This window comes from Bombus terrestris, chromosome 6 (genome assembly GCF_910591885.1).
Source record: "Bombus terrestris chromosome 6, iyBomTerr1.2, whole genome shotgun sequence".
NCBI lineage: Eukaryota > Metazoa > Arthropoda > Insecta > Hymenoptera > Apidae > Bombus > Bombus terrestris.
Genome location: NC_063274.1, coordinates 724,172 through 739,977, shown reverse-complemented (window position 1 = coordinate 739,977; position 15,806 = coordinate 724,172). Strand labels below are relative to the sequence as shown.

The window sequence follows — 15,806 nt, the reverse complement described above, 5'->3', positions numbered from 1 at the left end:
CTTGTTTGCAAGTCACTTAACTAACGTTTTCCTCCACTATTGCAGCGAAAATAACTGAATACTTGCACTCTTCCTTCCAGATGTTTCCTCCCATTGAGCCTTTCTCATCTCTGGAAGTAACAAATAAGTAAAATCTATCAAATAACAAATCTATTAAGGAGCTTCCCATAAAAGGGATTGCACTCGTCACTTCTATTTTTAATGCAATTATTCGCCTTGAATATTATCCTAAGTCTTGGAAAATATCATTGATTACTCTTATCCCTAAACCTGGAAAACCAATACACGAAATCTAGCTCTTATCGCCCAATTAGTCTTCTTCCTACTTTGTCCAAACTATTTGAGAAGATTGACGAAACGACTCCTTCCACTCCTAGAGGATTTGAAAACAATGCCAGATCATCGATTCGGTTTTCGGAAGCAACATTCTACGATGGAGCAAATTCATCGTTTAACCCATAAAATCAGCTAAGATTTAGGAAAGAAAAAATATTGCTCTGCGGTATTCCTGGGCATTCGGCAGGTGTTCGACAAAGTGTGGCATGAAGGACTTTTGTTCAAACTAAAGAAAATCCTACCACACACCTACTACTCCATCTTAAAATCATATCTAACCAATAGGCTGTTCATGATTAAATACTGATTTCAAATAGGAGCTGGCATAACCCAAGGCAGTGTCCTCGGACCTCTGCTGTTCACCATCTACACTACCGATTTACCTATAAACTTTAACAGAGATAACCACAACGACATTTGCTGATGATACAGCTTTATTAGCATCTCACTCAGACCCGATAATTGCCTCCTCTACTCTTCAGCGAGGTCTCCACTCTATGGAAAAGTGGTTCTACAAATGGCGCTTCAAAATAAATGAAAATAAATCCAGTCATATAACCTTCACGCTACTAAAACAAATCTGCCCACAGGTGACCATAAATAATATTCCAATTCCAAACAAAGAGTCAGTCAGATATCTGGGCATGATTCTGGACAGAAAAATGACATGAAAACGACATATCGTAGATAAATCCAAACAACTTAAATCACAATTAAAAAAATTCTAAGATCCTTAATAGATGCACCTTGGTATGTTACCAAGGAAACAATACATCGCGACCTCAAGATACCCACAGTCAAAGAAGAAATATCCAAATTCGGTAATAGATATAACATAAGAGTTAACAACCACTAAAACCCACTAGTTACTCAATTACTTGACACGACGGATCAGATCCACAGACTAAAAAGACATTGCCCTTTAGATTTAAGCGTTAGATTCGACTAGAATCAAACACACGATAAACATTTATTAAACACGACATGGTACCACGCCATAATAATTTACTTATAATTCTCAATGAGAATTGATTGTAAAATTCTTCCAAACAAAAAAAAAAGGAAAAAAAGATGTTCCCTGTAGTCTTTAGCTAAAGCTATAAGGTTAAATTTTTGGGTAATGTCCTTTTGCTATAAATATATGAACGTGCTCCCTATTTTTCCATTGTATTGTAACACTAAGAGAGTAAGGATCTGGACCAGCATAAACTTATATTTATACTTATACCTTTATTTATTTCAATATATTTTTCTATTACAAATTCATCCTCTCGTTCTTCTATCAGTCAACCCCAACAATTATGAAGTACAAGTTACATTTCATGGTTAGTAGTTTATGAGATTAGACTCTACTCGATTTATCCAATGGCTTGGCATATGGTCAATCCTTTAATAAGTTATAACAATTGCATAGAATGTTTAATGAGTCTGTCATACTGAGAAATCCTTTTCACCATCACCACATTAGTTGTTCGACGATTACATGTACTTTGATTACGACGCGTTTTCTAATTAAATCGTCGTTGATGTATTTGTAAGAAAACCATTATTAACAAGATTAGATTGAACAATGGATCAAGTTTATGGAAAAAAATTAATAAAAAATAGCGATAGTAATAATAATCTTACAATTAGATTCATATTTACGTTGAACGTTCATTGATCTTGCCTGTTCCGTTTCTTTATCGTGAATAAGAATTGCTTCAAGAAGTTAGCAGATTTTGTTGACTCTTGTGGATTCTCTTATAAGTTTCGTTGAAAGCATGAGATCGAAATATGTACATATGTTTCATTGAGGGACACATCAATTTCATTGTGCTCTTGATCAACAATTCTTCATTTAGATAATAATTTTAATTATTAAAATATTATTAACTAAGTGCATTTTAAACGAAATTCAAACTTCATTGGTTAATTTAAGGTATACATCTTTAATTTATTGGTGTAAAGTAAATGATTACCTTGTTTTCAAGTTCAATAATTTACAAATTATCAAAGAAATATTAGCATTGCAAACATGTTCATTTGACCCGCTGTCAATTGAAGTATATAATTATTTAAATATATATATAAGATAAATAGTTACACAAGTTGTCCTACGTAAACGTTCCGCTTACTTGTATAACTATTTAACATATATTTTTGCAATGCTAATATTTCTTTGATAATTTGTCAATTATTGAACTTGAAAACAAGATAATCATCTACTTTATACCATTTTAACACTACAACTTGTTCCAGCTGCATAGGACGCTCTGTACAGAATAAGATTTTATCATTGAGTTAATTAATTTTAGCAACAGATTAAGGTTGAAATTTCAAACGTATTTAAATATCTTTGTTTCACTTTACAAACATTTTGCGTATGTATGTATGTACACGTACCTATACACCTATAAACGTTTGTTCATTTAATTTAAATTTCCCTCCTGAGTGTATATTGCATTTCTTAAAGTGATGCATCGTCTAGTAATTCTATATTCACAGATCTGTATAGAGGTGCAACGAAAGATGCGAATAAAAAGAATCATCTGCCTGAATTTATACAGAATTATTATATGTATAGGTGTATACTATAATTATTTTATATTTAATATCTTAAATAGACGCAGAAAACTAAGATTATCAATTTTAAATTGTTTCCGTTTAAAATGTCTCTTCTTCGAATTGTACCGCCACTCACCGAATGACGTATGTACGTCACACTAAACACGCCTTTAATCGTATTTGATGCCTTGTCGATAGATAGACGAGTCATATTATGATGAGAATTCCGATTTAAAAGTGACCGTTTCTTCTTCTTCTTTTATCTTTTTTAACAAGATCGCAATACGTCGTAGAAGGGAACGCGTTAAGTGCGCGAAACTGCGCGCTAAAATGAGTCTTAATATAACAAAGTTATTTTCAAGGAAGAAAACTGGTCCGGTTGATACAGTCGCTGAGATTGGTTTACCTACTAATGTTTCTCATAAATTTCATGTGAGTAAAAATGCCGAGACTGGACAATTGGAAGGTCTTCCCGAATCTTGGATTCGTCTGTTGAATACGCAAATATCAAAATCAGAACAGGATGAGAACCCTGCTGCAGCTTTACAAGCCATTAAATATTATAATTATTCTATGAAACGAAAACCAGAGGAAAAAGTATTTAAACCTTTTGTTACGGAAGATTTGATCGAGGAAGAGTCTCAAGAAATTGATAAAATTTTGTCGAAGAAACGTCATTCTGAAGATTCTGATGGATCGAGCTCCGCAAGTTCTACGGATAGTCAAGTGCAAAGGTTACCCGAACTTCCACCAAAAGTGAATAAGATTCCAAAACCCACACCACGAATATATCCTGATAGGGTTGAGAAAACTCTTACTGAGATTCTTGAAGATTTAAATACATATCAAATTGAAGATGATCAATTGCCTGAGAATGAAAGTGAACAAAATAAAGCAGAAGAGAGTCCTATTTTGCGAAGGAAGACAGAATGTTCCACGGTAAAGCTTAATGATGAAGAGATTTTTGAAGAACTTCGAGCTATCTGCCACGATGGAGATCCAAATCTTCGCTTTGAAAAAACTAAAGAAGTTGGAGCTGGTGCTTCAGGTACTGTATTCATAGCTAACGATGTACAAACTGATCAAAAAGTTGCTATAAAAGACATAGATTTATCAAAGCAGCCTAAAAAAGAGCTTATATTGACTGAAATTAAAGTTCTCAAAGAATTTCAACATCCAAACCTGGTTAATTTCTTGGATGCATACCTTTTAAATGAACATCTCTGGGTTATTATGGAATTATTAGAAGGTGGGCCACTTACAGATGTTGTTACTGAAACTATAATGAAAGAAGCACAAATTGCAGCAGTTTGTAGAGAAGTTCTAAATGCAATTAGTTTTTTACATACAAGAGGAATTATCCATAGAGATATCAAATCGGATAATGTACTTCTTGGTATGAATGGTGCTGTGAAAGTTACAGATTTTGGTTTTTGTGCTAACATCGATGGTGACGAAAAACGTCAAACTATGGTTGGTACTCCATACTGGATGGCACCAGAAGTAGTGACCAGAAAACAATATGGTAAAAAAGTAGACATTTGGTCTTTAGGTATTATGGCTATTGAAATGATAGAAGGTGAACCACCTTATATGAAAGAAACACCTTTAAGAGCTTTATATTTAATTGCTGCCATTGGTAAACCCTCTATTCCCAGGTGGGATACTCTAAGTCCGACATTTCAAAACTTCTTAGAGAGATGTTTGGCAGTTGAAGTTGATGAAAGGGCAACTGCTGATGAATTATTGTCTCATCCATTTTTAGAAAATTGCGCAGAATTAACAAGTCTGATACCCTTAATAAGAACAGCGCAAAGAATTCTTCATAAAGTGTTCCACTAAATAGTTTTTCTTTTTTAAGTAGAAATCAAACATCTATTTTTATTTTCAAGTACATATATTTAATTTCTTGAATATATGTGTAGCATTGCATTTATATTATTTATACAATGCAAAAGCATCCTACACACTGCACATAATTTAGATATATGCAGTGCAGTGATTTTATGTATTTTATATATGACCACCTACCATATTTATATCAATGTTACCAAATTTGTAATAGAAATAGTATAAGTTATAGCTATGAAAAAATTACTAGAAAATTTAAAATTTAATTTTTAAAAAGTAGTTATTCATTTATTGCAGTAACTTTTATAACACAATATATGTGATAGGTTAATTTCTATTGCTTCAGTCATTGAAAAAGCTATCATTAATATAAATTATTAATGATCATTTCATGTGCAATACCTATTGTGGAAGTTCAATGTCTTTTTTATATTTTCTTTTTTCTTATAAAAAGAAAAAGGTGCAATCTGCCATTAATTTTAAAACACAGTAGGTGCAGGAAGAATACAAGTAAATGTTATTGTGCTAAAAATATATTTCGTGTTTTGTATCAGCTTAAGACTCCATTTTACGATTGTTTACATTTTTTATATAGTAAAATATGATTTGTGTAATACTTTTATTATATAAAATATTGTACTTAGTTTGTTCAAGGACTGAAATCGCTAGGTATGTGGACAAGTATCTGTCAAGGGTATAACAATTTACTTTATACTTGACAGTTGTCAAAAATACTATAGATAATAATTATTTAGTTATAGTACAAATTTAATTTATAATCTTAATTTAATAATTTTACCAATTGATTTTTCAAATGTACATCATACATTTCGTTTATTATATTTACCATTTATATTTTTTGAATTGCATTCCTCCATTGTTCAAAATTTAATAAATCAAGCTATGCCATACATTTTTAATCAAACAATTCACATACAAAATGGATATTGTAGTAAATATTATTTTTTATATTTGATTAATCATTATCTAATTACATAAGAAAGACTGCCTTTGTATTAAAAATTTTATAGTCCACATTTTTGAAAAAAATTTGTATTGCAGTAATGAAAAGTTGTACCTTGTGATTCAGTGTTGCAAGCACGTGTATTAATAACCAAGTATTTTAAATAATGTGACATATACACATTTTAAAATGTATTTTTTAAAACTTTTACAAGTTTCAACTAGTTTTATAAGGTTTCACCAAATTTAATAATATGCAACATTTAAAAAAATTTTCTACTTATAATTTAAAATCTAATGCTGTTCAAAGCAGATGCCAAATTTTAGAAAATGCTGTTCTATCGTATGAATACTATGAATTGTATATATAGTATTTTCAGAATATCCTTCATGAAAAATATTTGTAACTATACTACAATCAAATATGGTCCATAATTACATAGTTTAAGATCTGAGCAGTAATATCACTACTGTGATAACAAAAACTGAGTCATGTTGTATTGTATTTCTATATTTAATATTGTCATATTATTTTTTATCTTTTGTGTAATTAAGTATTGCATGTTCAATTTAAATATGATTTAATTTGAGTTCAGCTTAGTAATAAACACTGATATAAAATTATATGTAAGAATCCAACATGTATGATCACTAAGTCAATTATTTAGTATGTAAAATGATCAATTAAATCAAATGTAAAATAAATTTTATGCTTGATTATATTTATATTAAGATGATAAATTAAAAAATTTGTTAAAAAAGCATTAGTGTAAAATTAATCTAGACACAGTCGTAACATTTGTGCCTTATCAAATCAATACATATGGTTCTATGCCAATTGCCTTATAAATACTTTTATCAGTGATAATGCAGCATAAAAAGAATAATAAGATAACTGATAATTGCACAAAATATTTGCAAAACTTTTAATTGTTTTTGAATATTCCATATCTATGTATTATTTTTAAATATATATAAGGAAACATCACATCGTTTTAACAATAAATGGTTTATTTACAAGACATAGTTATAATTTTGTACATACTACTGTCCCCAAGAATTCCTTAGACCACACTGAAGTTCTCAATTATACATAATATTCTTAATATAAAAATAAAATTCATTATACACATAAATATATTTACATTTTATTTATATAAATTTTTACGTATTAATATACATAAAATAATGTAATTTTTATTACACAGAATAAATATGTATATTTAATATTTTATATGAAAGAAGTAACAACAGTGTGGCCCTTGTTTTATTAGTATAAATATACATATAGAAGTTATCTATTTACTTATGCAGAAGTAAATTACGTGTATCCGAGATGTTATATTTGTAATTAATTTAAATAAATTCATAAGAATTTATATTATTTACTAGTTTTGAGATGGAAGGATCTCTCATTTTCTATCTATATACCAATTTTTTACACCATCCTATAATTTTTTATATTGACCATATATCATCCGTCTTATGCCATCATGAATGTACGATTCGATAGATTATAGAAATTTACAACTGAATGTAAAATTATTACTTGATACTGCTGAGGATAATAAATAAAGTTAATACGAGTATAATCATACGTTATTATACTGTTTGTTATAACAATCATTTTTTTAATTTATATGGCTGAGAATAAGAAGATACTCAACCCTTTTCTTTAATATAAAAGTGAAAATTTAATAATTCATGGTTTTGCCATAAAAGGGATAACATATCTTTTGTAGATACATTGCATAAGATTTTTTAACAAGGGTTTTCACTAATTATAAAATTTGAAGGAAATGTAGAATGCAACAATAGAAAAATGAATTCATATAATAAACAAAATTATCATATATGAATTCATTTGATATAATGACATTTAATATTGATGACTCTAATCTATTATTTGAATCTACTATAAATGATTTTAAATATAATTCTCTGTGTTTGCAACTTCCTAAATTAAATTATAAATATTTCAGATCTATTTTTAAACCAATATTTTTAATTCATGTTGCAGATAAAACTAAAATTTACATCTAAACCTAAATTCTTCAATACACCCATTTTTTCAATAAATTCTCCTGAATTAATGTTTAATTAAAGGTCAGTTCTGTGCGTATCTTAGCGCTCGTAATCTTCCAGCGACGAGAAAACTTGGATCTTCTAACATAGCTTTTAAAACAGCCAAAAAGTCGGCCGCTTGGTCTTCATCGATTGCACGCCTATCATACGATAAAGTTGTTGACATTTTTGTTATTTTTTGTAGCGCGGCATCTGTAAAATAATACGTTATATGTCCTGCATATTTCCTGCATTCGAATATAAAATACATATAATACATATTTTAAAGTAATAAGAATATAAATTTCTGCAATACTTTTACCTAGTTCCTCACGACCACTTCCAACTGCAAGTATTGCTGTTTGAGGAGGATTTATGATTGCACTGAATTGTTTAATACCAAACATTCCCAAATTGGATATTCTAAAAAATATTGGAAATATAAAATTTGTAATTTTATATTTTATATAAATTCATTTATTTACGTGAATGTTCCTCCTTGGAACTCTTCGGGTTTTAATCGACCGTTTCTAGCTTTTTCAGCTAGTTCTTTAATATTTTGCGAAATATCTGCTACACTTTTAGCTGAAGTATCAAAAATAATTGGTGTAATAAGACCTGTGTCTGTAGCAACAGCGACAGAAATATCCACCCTTGGCATACGAATTATCTGTTAAAAGACGAAATATTTTGTTCTTTGATAATTATTTACGTAATAAATTTCAACCATTGTGTCAAATCGTATACTAACTTGATCGTTTTGATACAACGTATTGATAAATGGGCATTCGATTAGTGCGTGTGCGGTTGCTTTCGTAACGAAATCGTTTATCGAGACTTTAATACCGTCAGCCTTTAGTTCGCTACGTATTTCATTTAGTTTATCAATCTTAATATCGACGAACGCATAAGAATGTGGAATATTACTCTAGAAAATTGTTAAGACCGTATTATTATGTTACTTATGAAATATAAATACGAAATTTTGTTGCGTGAATGTATAAAACAACTTATAATTACTTTTGATTCTCTGAGTCTCTTAGCAATAACACCACGTATATTAGAAACTGGGATATCTTCATACGTGGAAGGACGGCCACTAGGTACATGTGCTTTTGAAGGTACATCACCTGGTTCTTTTCTACCTTTTTCAAGTTTAGGTGCAGCTGCTATTTGAATATATAGGAACATACATATTAATGCATATTGTATTTTAATATTTTCGTTGTTAGCTTTTGCATACCTGTTTTTGGTGCAACTTTCTTTAAATTATTTGCTTGAATATATGCTAAAACATCACTTTTTAGTAATCGATTAGGTCGTCCAGTACCTTTGATCGATTGTGCACTTAACCCATATTCCTCCAACAATCGCTTTACTGCTAAACCATAAACTCTAAAAAAGCAATATAATAACAGACAGCATAATTATGCGCAAATATTTTTTCACCATTGATCATAGGAACATTCTTGTACATACTGTCCGCTTGGTACAGGTGTTTTATCTGCAGTCACTGAAGCTGGAGCAGCTTCTGCAGATGGTGCAGTAGCTGCAGATGGTTTTGTAGTTGCCGGGATAACAACATTTTTCCAATCCATTCCCTTTTCTACCATAATGGCAATTAATTGTCCTACTTCCACTTGACTTCCTTCAGGAACCTAATAGGCGAATCTTTAGAAAGATATTTCCAATTTTAAATAAAACACGACTGAATCTATAATAAAAATTATGTACAAGGATTTTTGCAAATACGCCTTCATCCTCAACTTCAAAAGTCATAACAGCTTTGTCTGTTTGAATTTCTGCCAGTGCATCTCCTGGTTCTATCTCCTCTCCTTCCTTTTTAAGCCACTTTACGATTGTACCTGTAGTCATAGTTGGTGATAGTGCTGGCATACTGACATTTGTTCTAGAAATAATAATTAAAAAAATTTTTAGTATATGCACCATTAATCACTTCAATGAATACGTACTGGCCAGGAGGTGGTGGAGCTGATGTGCTTGCAGTAGATGCTACTGTTGTTGCTGTTGGTGCAGAAGGTGTTGGTGATGGAGCTGCAGGTGTAGTTGAAATACTATCTGGCATTTCTACAGATTTCCAATCTTCGTCTACGTCAACAGTAAGTGCTATCAATGTTCCTACTTTGATATCTTTGGTTCCTTCTTGCACCTAATAGAATATTATATTAAGTTCATTCTCATAAAGAATTTCTAAGTAAAATATAAATATATAGAATTAATTAAACTGAAACTTGGGTACATGATTCCTACAATTATTTTTGCAAGAACACTCTCATCGTCAACTTCCATAGTAACGACTGCCTTATCAGTTTGAATATCAGCAAGCGCATCCCCTGGTTCAATTTTGTCACCTTCCTTTTTGAGCCATTTGACAATAGTACCACTTTCCATAGTAGGTGACAAGGAAGGCATTAAGACTTCCTTTCCTGTGACTAAAAATTAATTAAAAATTGTGATAAAATTATATACTGTAGAAAATTATATACTGAAAATTATATAGAAAAAGAAAATTATATTATATGTGCGAACAGCACAAAAACCAACATGGCTTTTAAATTACTATGATAGTTGATTGCATAATCAATCTAAATAATATAACGAATACATGATTACACGTTGAAGTTAATAAAAGATACGAGAAATGATTTCGTCTAATATTCTCAATATTATGATTTATATGGTAGTAATTAGTGTTATTTGAAATAAATATTATTCGAGATATATGACCATAGGTTAACCTCAATTTCATCACGAATAAGAGTGTTAATAAAATATTTCTGAATAAATTGCATACCATCGAGAACCCAACTTGTATGGAAACATAATCGTTGATATTTTAACGGCACAAATATTCGAGGTATTAGCCGATTACTATTTTTAATAGATAAAAGTGCAATTCTAGGTATCATCATTTGCGCCATATTTGATACGAAGCGATTAATCTAAGAGTTGTCTAAGTACGCGTATATACACACACGGAGATTGCTTTATAGAGGCAACGTTCGACCTTCACAATGAGAATCTGTCTATTAAACAATTCATTGGAGGGGGACGTTACCCACTTAATGTTTCTCAGTGATATATCCACTTTCACCTTTTACTAAGTAACTATAAGTATGTATCCTCTATCTGATTTTTTTTTATAGAACGATTTTATATCTTTTTCACCTAGTACACAAATATTATATCTTTTAATTAAAATCTCACGCTTATTGGATTATAACGCGAGTAACGTAAAAGATATGGTCATTGTACACGTGGTCGCTTATATAATTGCACTACTTAATAAAATTAATAGAGCTAATCATGAATATATTAATGTGAATCTTATGTATATCTTGTTTGAATATGAAGTATGTTTAAACGGTATATATATAAAGGTGAAATTAAATAATTTTTATACAGGATAAAGATCGAAGACATAAATAAATAAGATATTATTTGTAAAATTCTTTATTTTATAAGTATATAAATAATGCGTTGAGTGTCTGAAATAGTCCCAATTTTTATTTCTGAAAAACCTTTTAACTTTTAAGTTATTAGGAACATGTAGGGCGCTTTAAACTATTTATAATTATGTTTCTGAAACAACAAATTATTTATTACCGTAAATTATACGATTAAAGATAATTATAGTTTATAGTTTTAAAGTGAAACGATATATAATGAAGTAAATAAATGCTGTATTGGATTATAAAAGTTTTGTTATAAATGATATGATGTTTATTGAATTTTCATCATTAGGCAAGTTTTACAACATATGATTGTGATGAAATGAACGAATAAGATAATAGTCGCAACTCGCGGCGTATCACATATTCGTTAGCAAGATGAGGTGATTATTTGGTCCACATTGAAATATCACGATGGAATTTGTCAGTCCTTTTTTTGCGACGAGTTTAAAGAATGTTTGGATTTTATTGAATTCTACACTCTTCTCGATCAGCATTTTGAGGCCAATCGCAAGTATTATCCCTCCCGTTCCAAATTAACTTGTTGGGACACTTGAACTTCACTGGTATTCCGTGAACACACTCATAGTACTGTAATGAGAAATATATACATATGTACGTACGTACGTGAATCATGTATAGAGGCTATCAAAATGATAAAATTGTTTATAATTTACTAGACGACAAGATTAATAAATTTATATACAAGTTTTTATTTACTTACAGAGTGACAGTCTTTAGACGGGACGAATTTATTAGCGTTTTCACAATTGATTTTATGTACTTCGTCATTGTCTATCGGCTGTTGCGTAGATTCGGATTTATTTGTTTCCGTAGTGGAAGAAGTTACCTCTGGCTTCTGAGTAGGTCTTTTTGTAGGTTTGTTAGTTGTAGACGGTCGTGCAGATTGAGTAATTTGGCTACTTTGAGTAGTTTGAATATTATCTGACGATATGGTACTTGGTGGCTTTGCCCAGTCAGGCTAAGAAGCAAACAATGACTATAGTCAGCAAGCTACGATGTAGTATTTTTAAAAGACAATTTCACATTCCGATATTGTTTTAATTATTTGCAAAGATATATTAATTAATCTGTTAAATTAGACAATCTTGTGTACAATTTCAATAGAATAAAATAAAATTCTTTACCGTAGGAGTGGTATGAAAATCTTTATCTGGCACGATATATCCTTCTAAACCTTGATTAATGACATTCATCAGAGGGTTACGGTCACCGCAAAGTCCTTGAAAGTCGTCCATGTCGATGGCCCAAACCATGGCACCAGCGTATCCAGATTCCTTGATAAAATCGATCTTGTATTTCACGCTCTCCACGTTTTCATAACCAACCCATTGTGTACCTGTGATTATCAGTTTGACGATAAGGATTATCAAAATTATTTACTTACGTATATGCATACCTTGATACATGTATGGAACTTTGCCAATATCGTCAAATTTTTGAGTCCAGTTACTGCCTGGAGCTTGTAAATTGGTACAGATCTTCAGATAGATATTTTCGATTAGTTTCGAAGCGTAAAGTTAGAAGAAACGTAATATTTGATTGATCGTACTTCGTAATAAGAAAGGAATCCCTTAGCTTGTGTGTATTTTCCAGGTTTACCACCTCCAGCCTCTTTGTTAATGTAGGTGCCTGGCTCGTAATTGTTGTTACTTTGACTGAGGGTGAACGTACGTCCGTATAACGGAATGCCGACAACCAGTTTCTTAGCGGGACAGCCTTTTTCTTCCCAAAGCAGAAGGCCATCGTGCTAAGAAGAAAAAGTAGAATCTTATAAACAAATTATCCTATCATCTTGTACGCCATATATTTACACTAAATTTAGTTTTTAAGTAAGAGTTTTTTTTACAAATCAGAAACAAATTTACATATGTTATCAAAGATGTAAGTTAGGCGTAAATTTCGAGAGTAAAGATACGCCTACATTTTGCCAAGTTCTTACCACATTTAATTTTTCGTATGCCCATTGATCGTGTGGACGACGATAAAGTGGACTGTGTACATCGGCAAATCCAGCCCAATTACCACGAAGATCGTAAGCCATTACATGGATGGCGTCCATATTTCTATGGAAATATTTTCCTTATTTACCACGACGATATAAATTTGATTAATTCACTTACTTGCATAATTCTGGCACGTGATATCCCTCGTCTAGCCGGAATTTTGCCATTGGCACCGCCATCGTGAGCTCCCATCCCTTGTTTTCCTTGTCAAAAGCACGTCTTAATTCTTCGACAAAGTAGAAGAACTTGTCCTTGTCGGAAAATTTGCCACCTCTGTCAGAGGCGCCAGGGTATTCCCAATCGAGATCGAAACCATCGAAATCGTATTTACGCATAAATTCTGGCGAAAAATAACAGTGATGTAGGAGTTACATTTTCCATTAAACGAAATTGAACTTTCGTATTTCTATTTTTGTACCAAAAAGCTGATATTAATTATTGTTTATATAAGCGTATAGAACATCGGATTTTATTTCCACGCAACTTGGTCTGTATTAGAAATATATGACGAAAAAGACAAAGAATTAATCAACACGCTGAAATAAATGTAGGTATTTGCAAGTTTACTTACCAACTACGCTCTTGATGAAGCTGTCGCGTCTTTCCTTCACGCTGACCAGAGCACTGTACTTTCTGCCACCCTCTCCCCAACCACCAACAGCCACGGAGGTTTTCAGATGAGGGTACTTCGATCTAAGGTCGTTGAAGGCCAAGAAATTGCCTTTATCTTGATCCAGTTCTGGATCTAAGATAAGTATCTCCCAAGTGACATTGCTCACACCGATAAACGAGTAAATGATATGGGTGCAGAGATCACCCGGAATATCATCTACTCCGTAACTACCGACATCCGGTCGATAAATGGCCCAGTTACTGAAGTAACACGATATTCTGGCAGGCTGATTTGCTGAAACTTTTCCAAATCGTGTTATCTATTTTACGTTCGGTTTAAGTGGTCGAACGTTAGAAATCTGTTCTCAGTATTATCAATTGTTATTATCGATTTGTTATTCGAAACAAATAGTGTGTTTACCTGTCGTGTAAACGAGAACCACAAGTAACAAGGAAAGTGTTAGAAAATTATTTCCCGATGACATTTTCGTACCTGTAAACAATTAAACGTAGTTAATCTTATTTTATTACGTCAGCCCAAAAGTTTCTAACGATATTTCGGATAATAATTCGTCGAGAATAAATTTTCCGAATTAGTTGATACTTTGTTGGAAACGATCGGTATCGTTTAAGAGGTTTCGATGTTTCGCTTACTATGCCGTACGGTACTGTACATTGATAATAAAAGATTACAAATATTACCTAAATAAAATAATGCGGGTTAAATTGAACTTTTTTTTAGCAACACGTTATTCACGTTTGATGATCCAATCGATATCTGGTAATTACAGTTCACGCCCGAAGTAATTTCGACATGCCAATCGACGCTTGGCAGTACCAACGTCTGCTTTGGTCGAGTATCGAGGCGTCTCTGCAAGACGAGCCGATCTACCGCGGCCAGAGTGATCGTTTTATCGGACGTAGTCGTTCTTCAAACAGAAAACGATCCAAGCCGACCGGTTTTCAGTAAAGTAAATACCGCGATAACTCCGTGAATTTTTTCCCGAACAGTCTCATGTTATTCTTGTTGTCGCACGAGCGTCGAACAAATGACCACGTCGCGATCCACTCGAGCCCGTTTCGTCGATCTTAATCTTGATCTTGAACTTTTCTTTTGCGTTGGTGGAAGGAATTTCATTTTGAAATTGAGCGGATCGCGTCTTGTCCGCTAAATTCGATTCGTTCGCTCTCCGTTGGTTTAACACTCTTGCGATACCATGTACCGTTTTCTCCCCCATTTTTTCTTCCGCGTTTCTTTGTTATATATTTTTTTATTAATTTCTGCTTAACTTTTAACAACGCATGTACTGTTGACGTTATATCAGACATTTATGTTTTCAAAACCTAGAAAAGTTGCTCCAGAAAGGAGATGGCGGTTAAAACCGAAAAAGAATCGAAGAACTTAATACAGATAGATCATTTCGATAGATAAGTAATTAACGGATATTTAGATCTGCGGAGAAAAAGCCATTTTGTTTGGAAGAACGTTCAAATCGTCGAGGTAATTTTTTGCAATTATACCGAATCGAGCCAGACCTCTGCTCGCATCGAGGCGAAAACGAGTTTGTGTCCAGCGAAAGAAGTGGCATAGAACATTAAAAGTTCAAGCACCTTTTTAACGGGAGTTCAAACGCGAGAAGCCAAAATCGAGGCGACCCACGCATAGAATGGTCCGGACGATAAAAGTCAGGTATATTTTTTACGCGTTTCTCGTCGATAAAAATCGTCGCAAAATCAAGCTGCGAAATGGTGCTCGTAAAAAGTCGTGGTTCGTCCTATCGCATTTTGCAGGTTTGCACCGAGAAAATTACAACATGCGGGACGATTATTCGTATAAAACTTAAGACCAAGCGGTATCGAAGATACGTTTTATTCCATTAAACGTAAACAAAGATAAAGAAATTCCTGTTGTAAAGGCAGTTCGATGGAAAAT

General features: G+C 32.1%; 3 protein-coding genes across 16 annotated transcripts in view; 1 reads left to right on the top strand and 2 right to left on the bottom strand.

Annotated features, from left to right (window-relative positions):
- The first annotated feature begins 2,868 nt into the window (after window positions 1-2,868).
- Window positions 2,869-6,719, top strand: LOC105666875 (serine/threonine-protein kinase PAK 1). The gene has a single exon (XM_012319364.3). The coding sequence runs from the start codon at window positions 3,214-3,216 to the stop codon at window positions 4,723-4,725; it is 1,512 nt and encodes a 503-aa protein (XP_012174754.1). The 5' UTR covers window positions 2,869-3,213; the 3' UTR covers window positions 4,726-6,719.
- Window positions 6,688-10,801, bottom strand: LOC100645547 (dihydrolipoyllysine-residue acetyltransferase component of pyruvate dehydrogenase complex, mitochondrial). Its single transcript, XM_003402936.4, has 11 exons — window positions 10,577-10,801; window positions 10,033-10,214; window positions 9,735-9,931; window positions 9,496-9,670; window positions 9,241-9,419; window positions 9,005-9,156; window positions 8,782-8,930; window positions 8,513-8,689; window positions 8,247-8,431; window positions 8,084-8,184; window positions 6,688-7,974 (listed from the first exon to the last, which is right to left on the bottom strand). The coding sequence occupies exons 1-11, from the start codon at window positions 10,701-10,703 to the stop codon at window positions 7,805-7,807; spliced, it is 1,794 nt and encodes a 597-aa protein (XP_003402984.2). The 5' UTR covers window positions 10,704-10,801; the 3' UTR covers window positions 6,688-7,804.
- A 555-nt stretch (window positions 10,802-11,356) lies between these two features.
- The window catches only part of LOC100645228, a 190,581-nt gene continuing 186,131 nt past the window's right edge, over window positions 11,357-15,806 (bottom strand). For all 14 annotated transcript variants that reach the window (XM_048406407.1, XM_048406399.1, XM_048406411.1 and 11 more), the window contains 9 exons: window positions 14,295-14,366; window positions 13,833-14,174; window positions 13,379-13,601; window positions 13,198-13,321; window positions 12,808-13,005; window positions 12,655-12,736; window positions 12,383-12,594; window positions 11,959-12,216; window positions 11,357-11,825 (listed from right to left, as the gene is read on the bottom strand). In XM_048406407.1, the coding sequence (XP_048262364.1) occupies window positions 11,700-11,825; window positions 11,959-12,216; window positions 12,383-12,594; window positions 12,655-12,736; window positions 12,808-13,005; window positions 13,198-13,321; window positions 13,379-13,601; window positions 13,833-14,174; window positions 14,295-14,366 (1,637 nt within the window). In that variant the 3' untranslated portion in view covers window positions 11,357-11,699. The remainder of the gene's footprint in view (window positions 11,826-11,958; window positions 12,217-12,382; window positions 12,595-12,654; window positions 12,737-12,807; window positions 13,006-13,197; window positions 13,322-13,378; window positions 13,602-13,832; window positions 14,175-14,294; window positions 14,367-15,806) is intronic.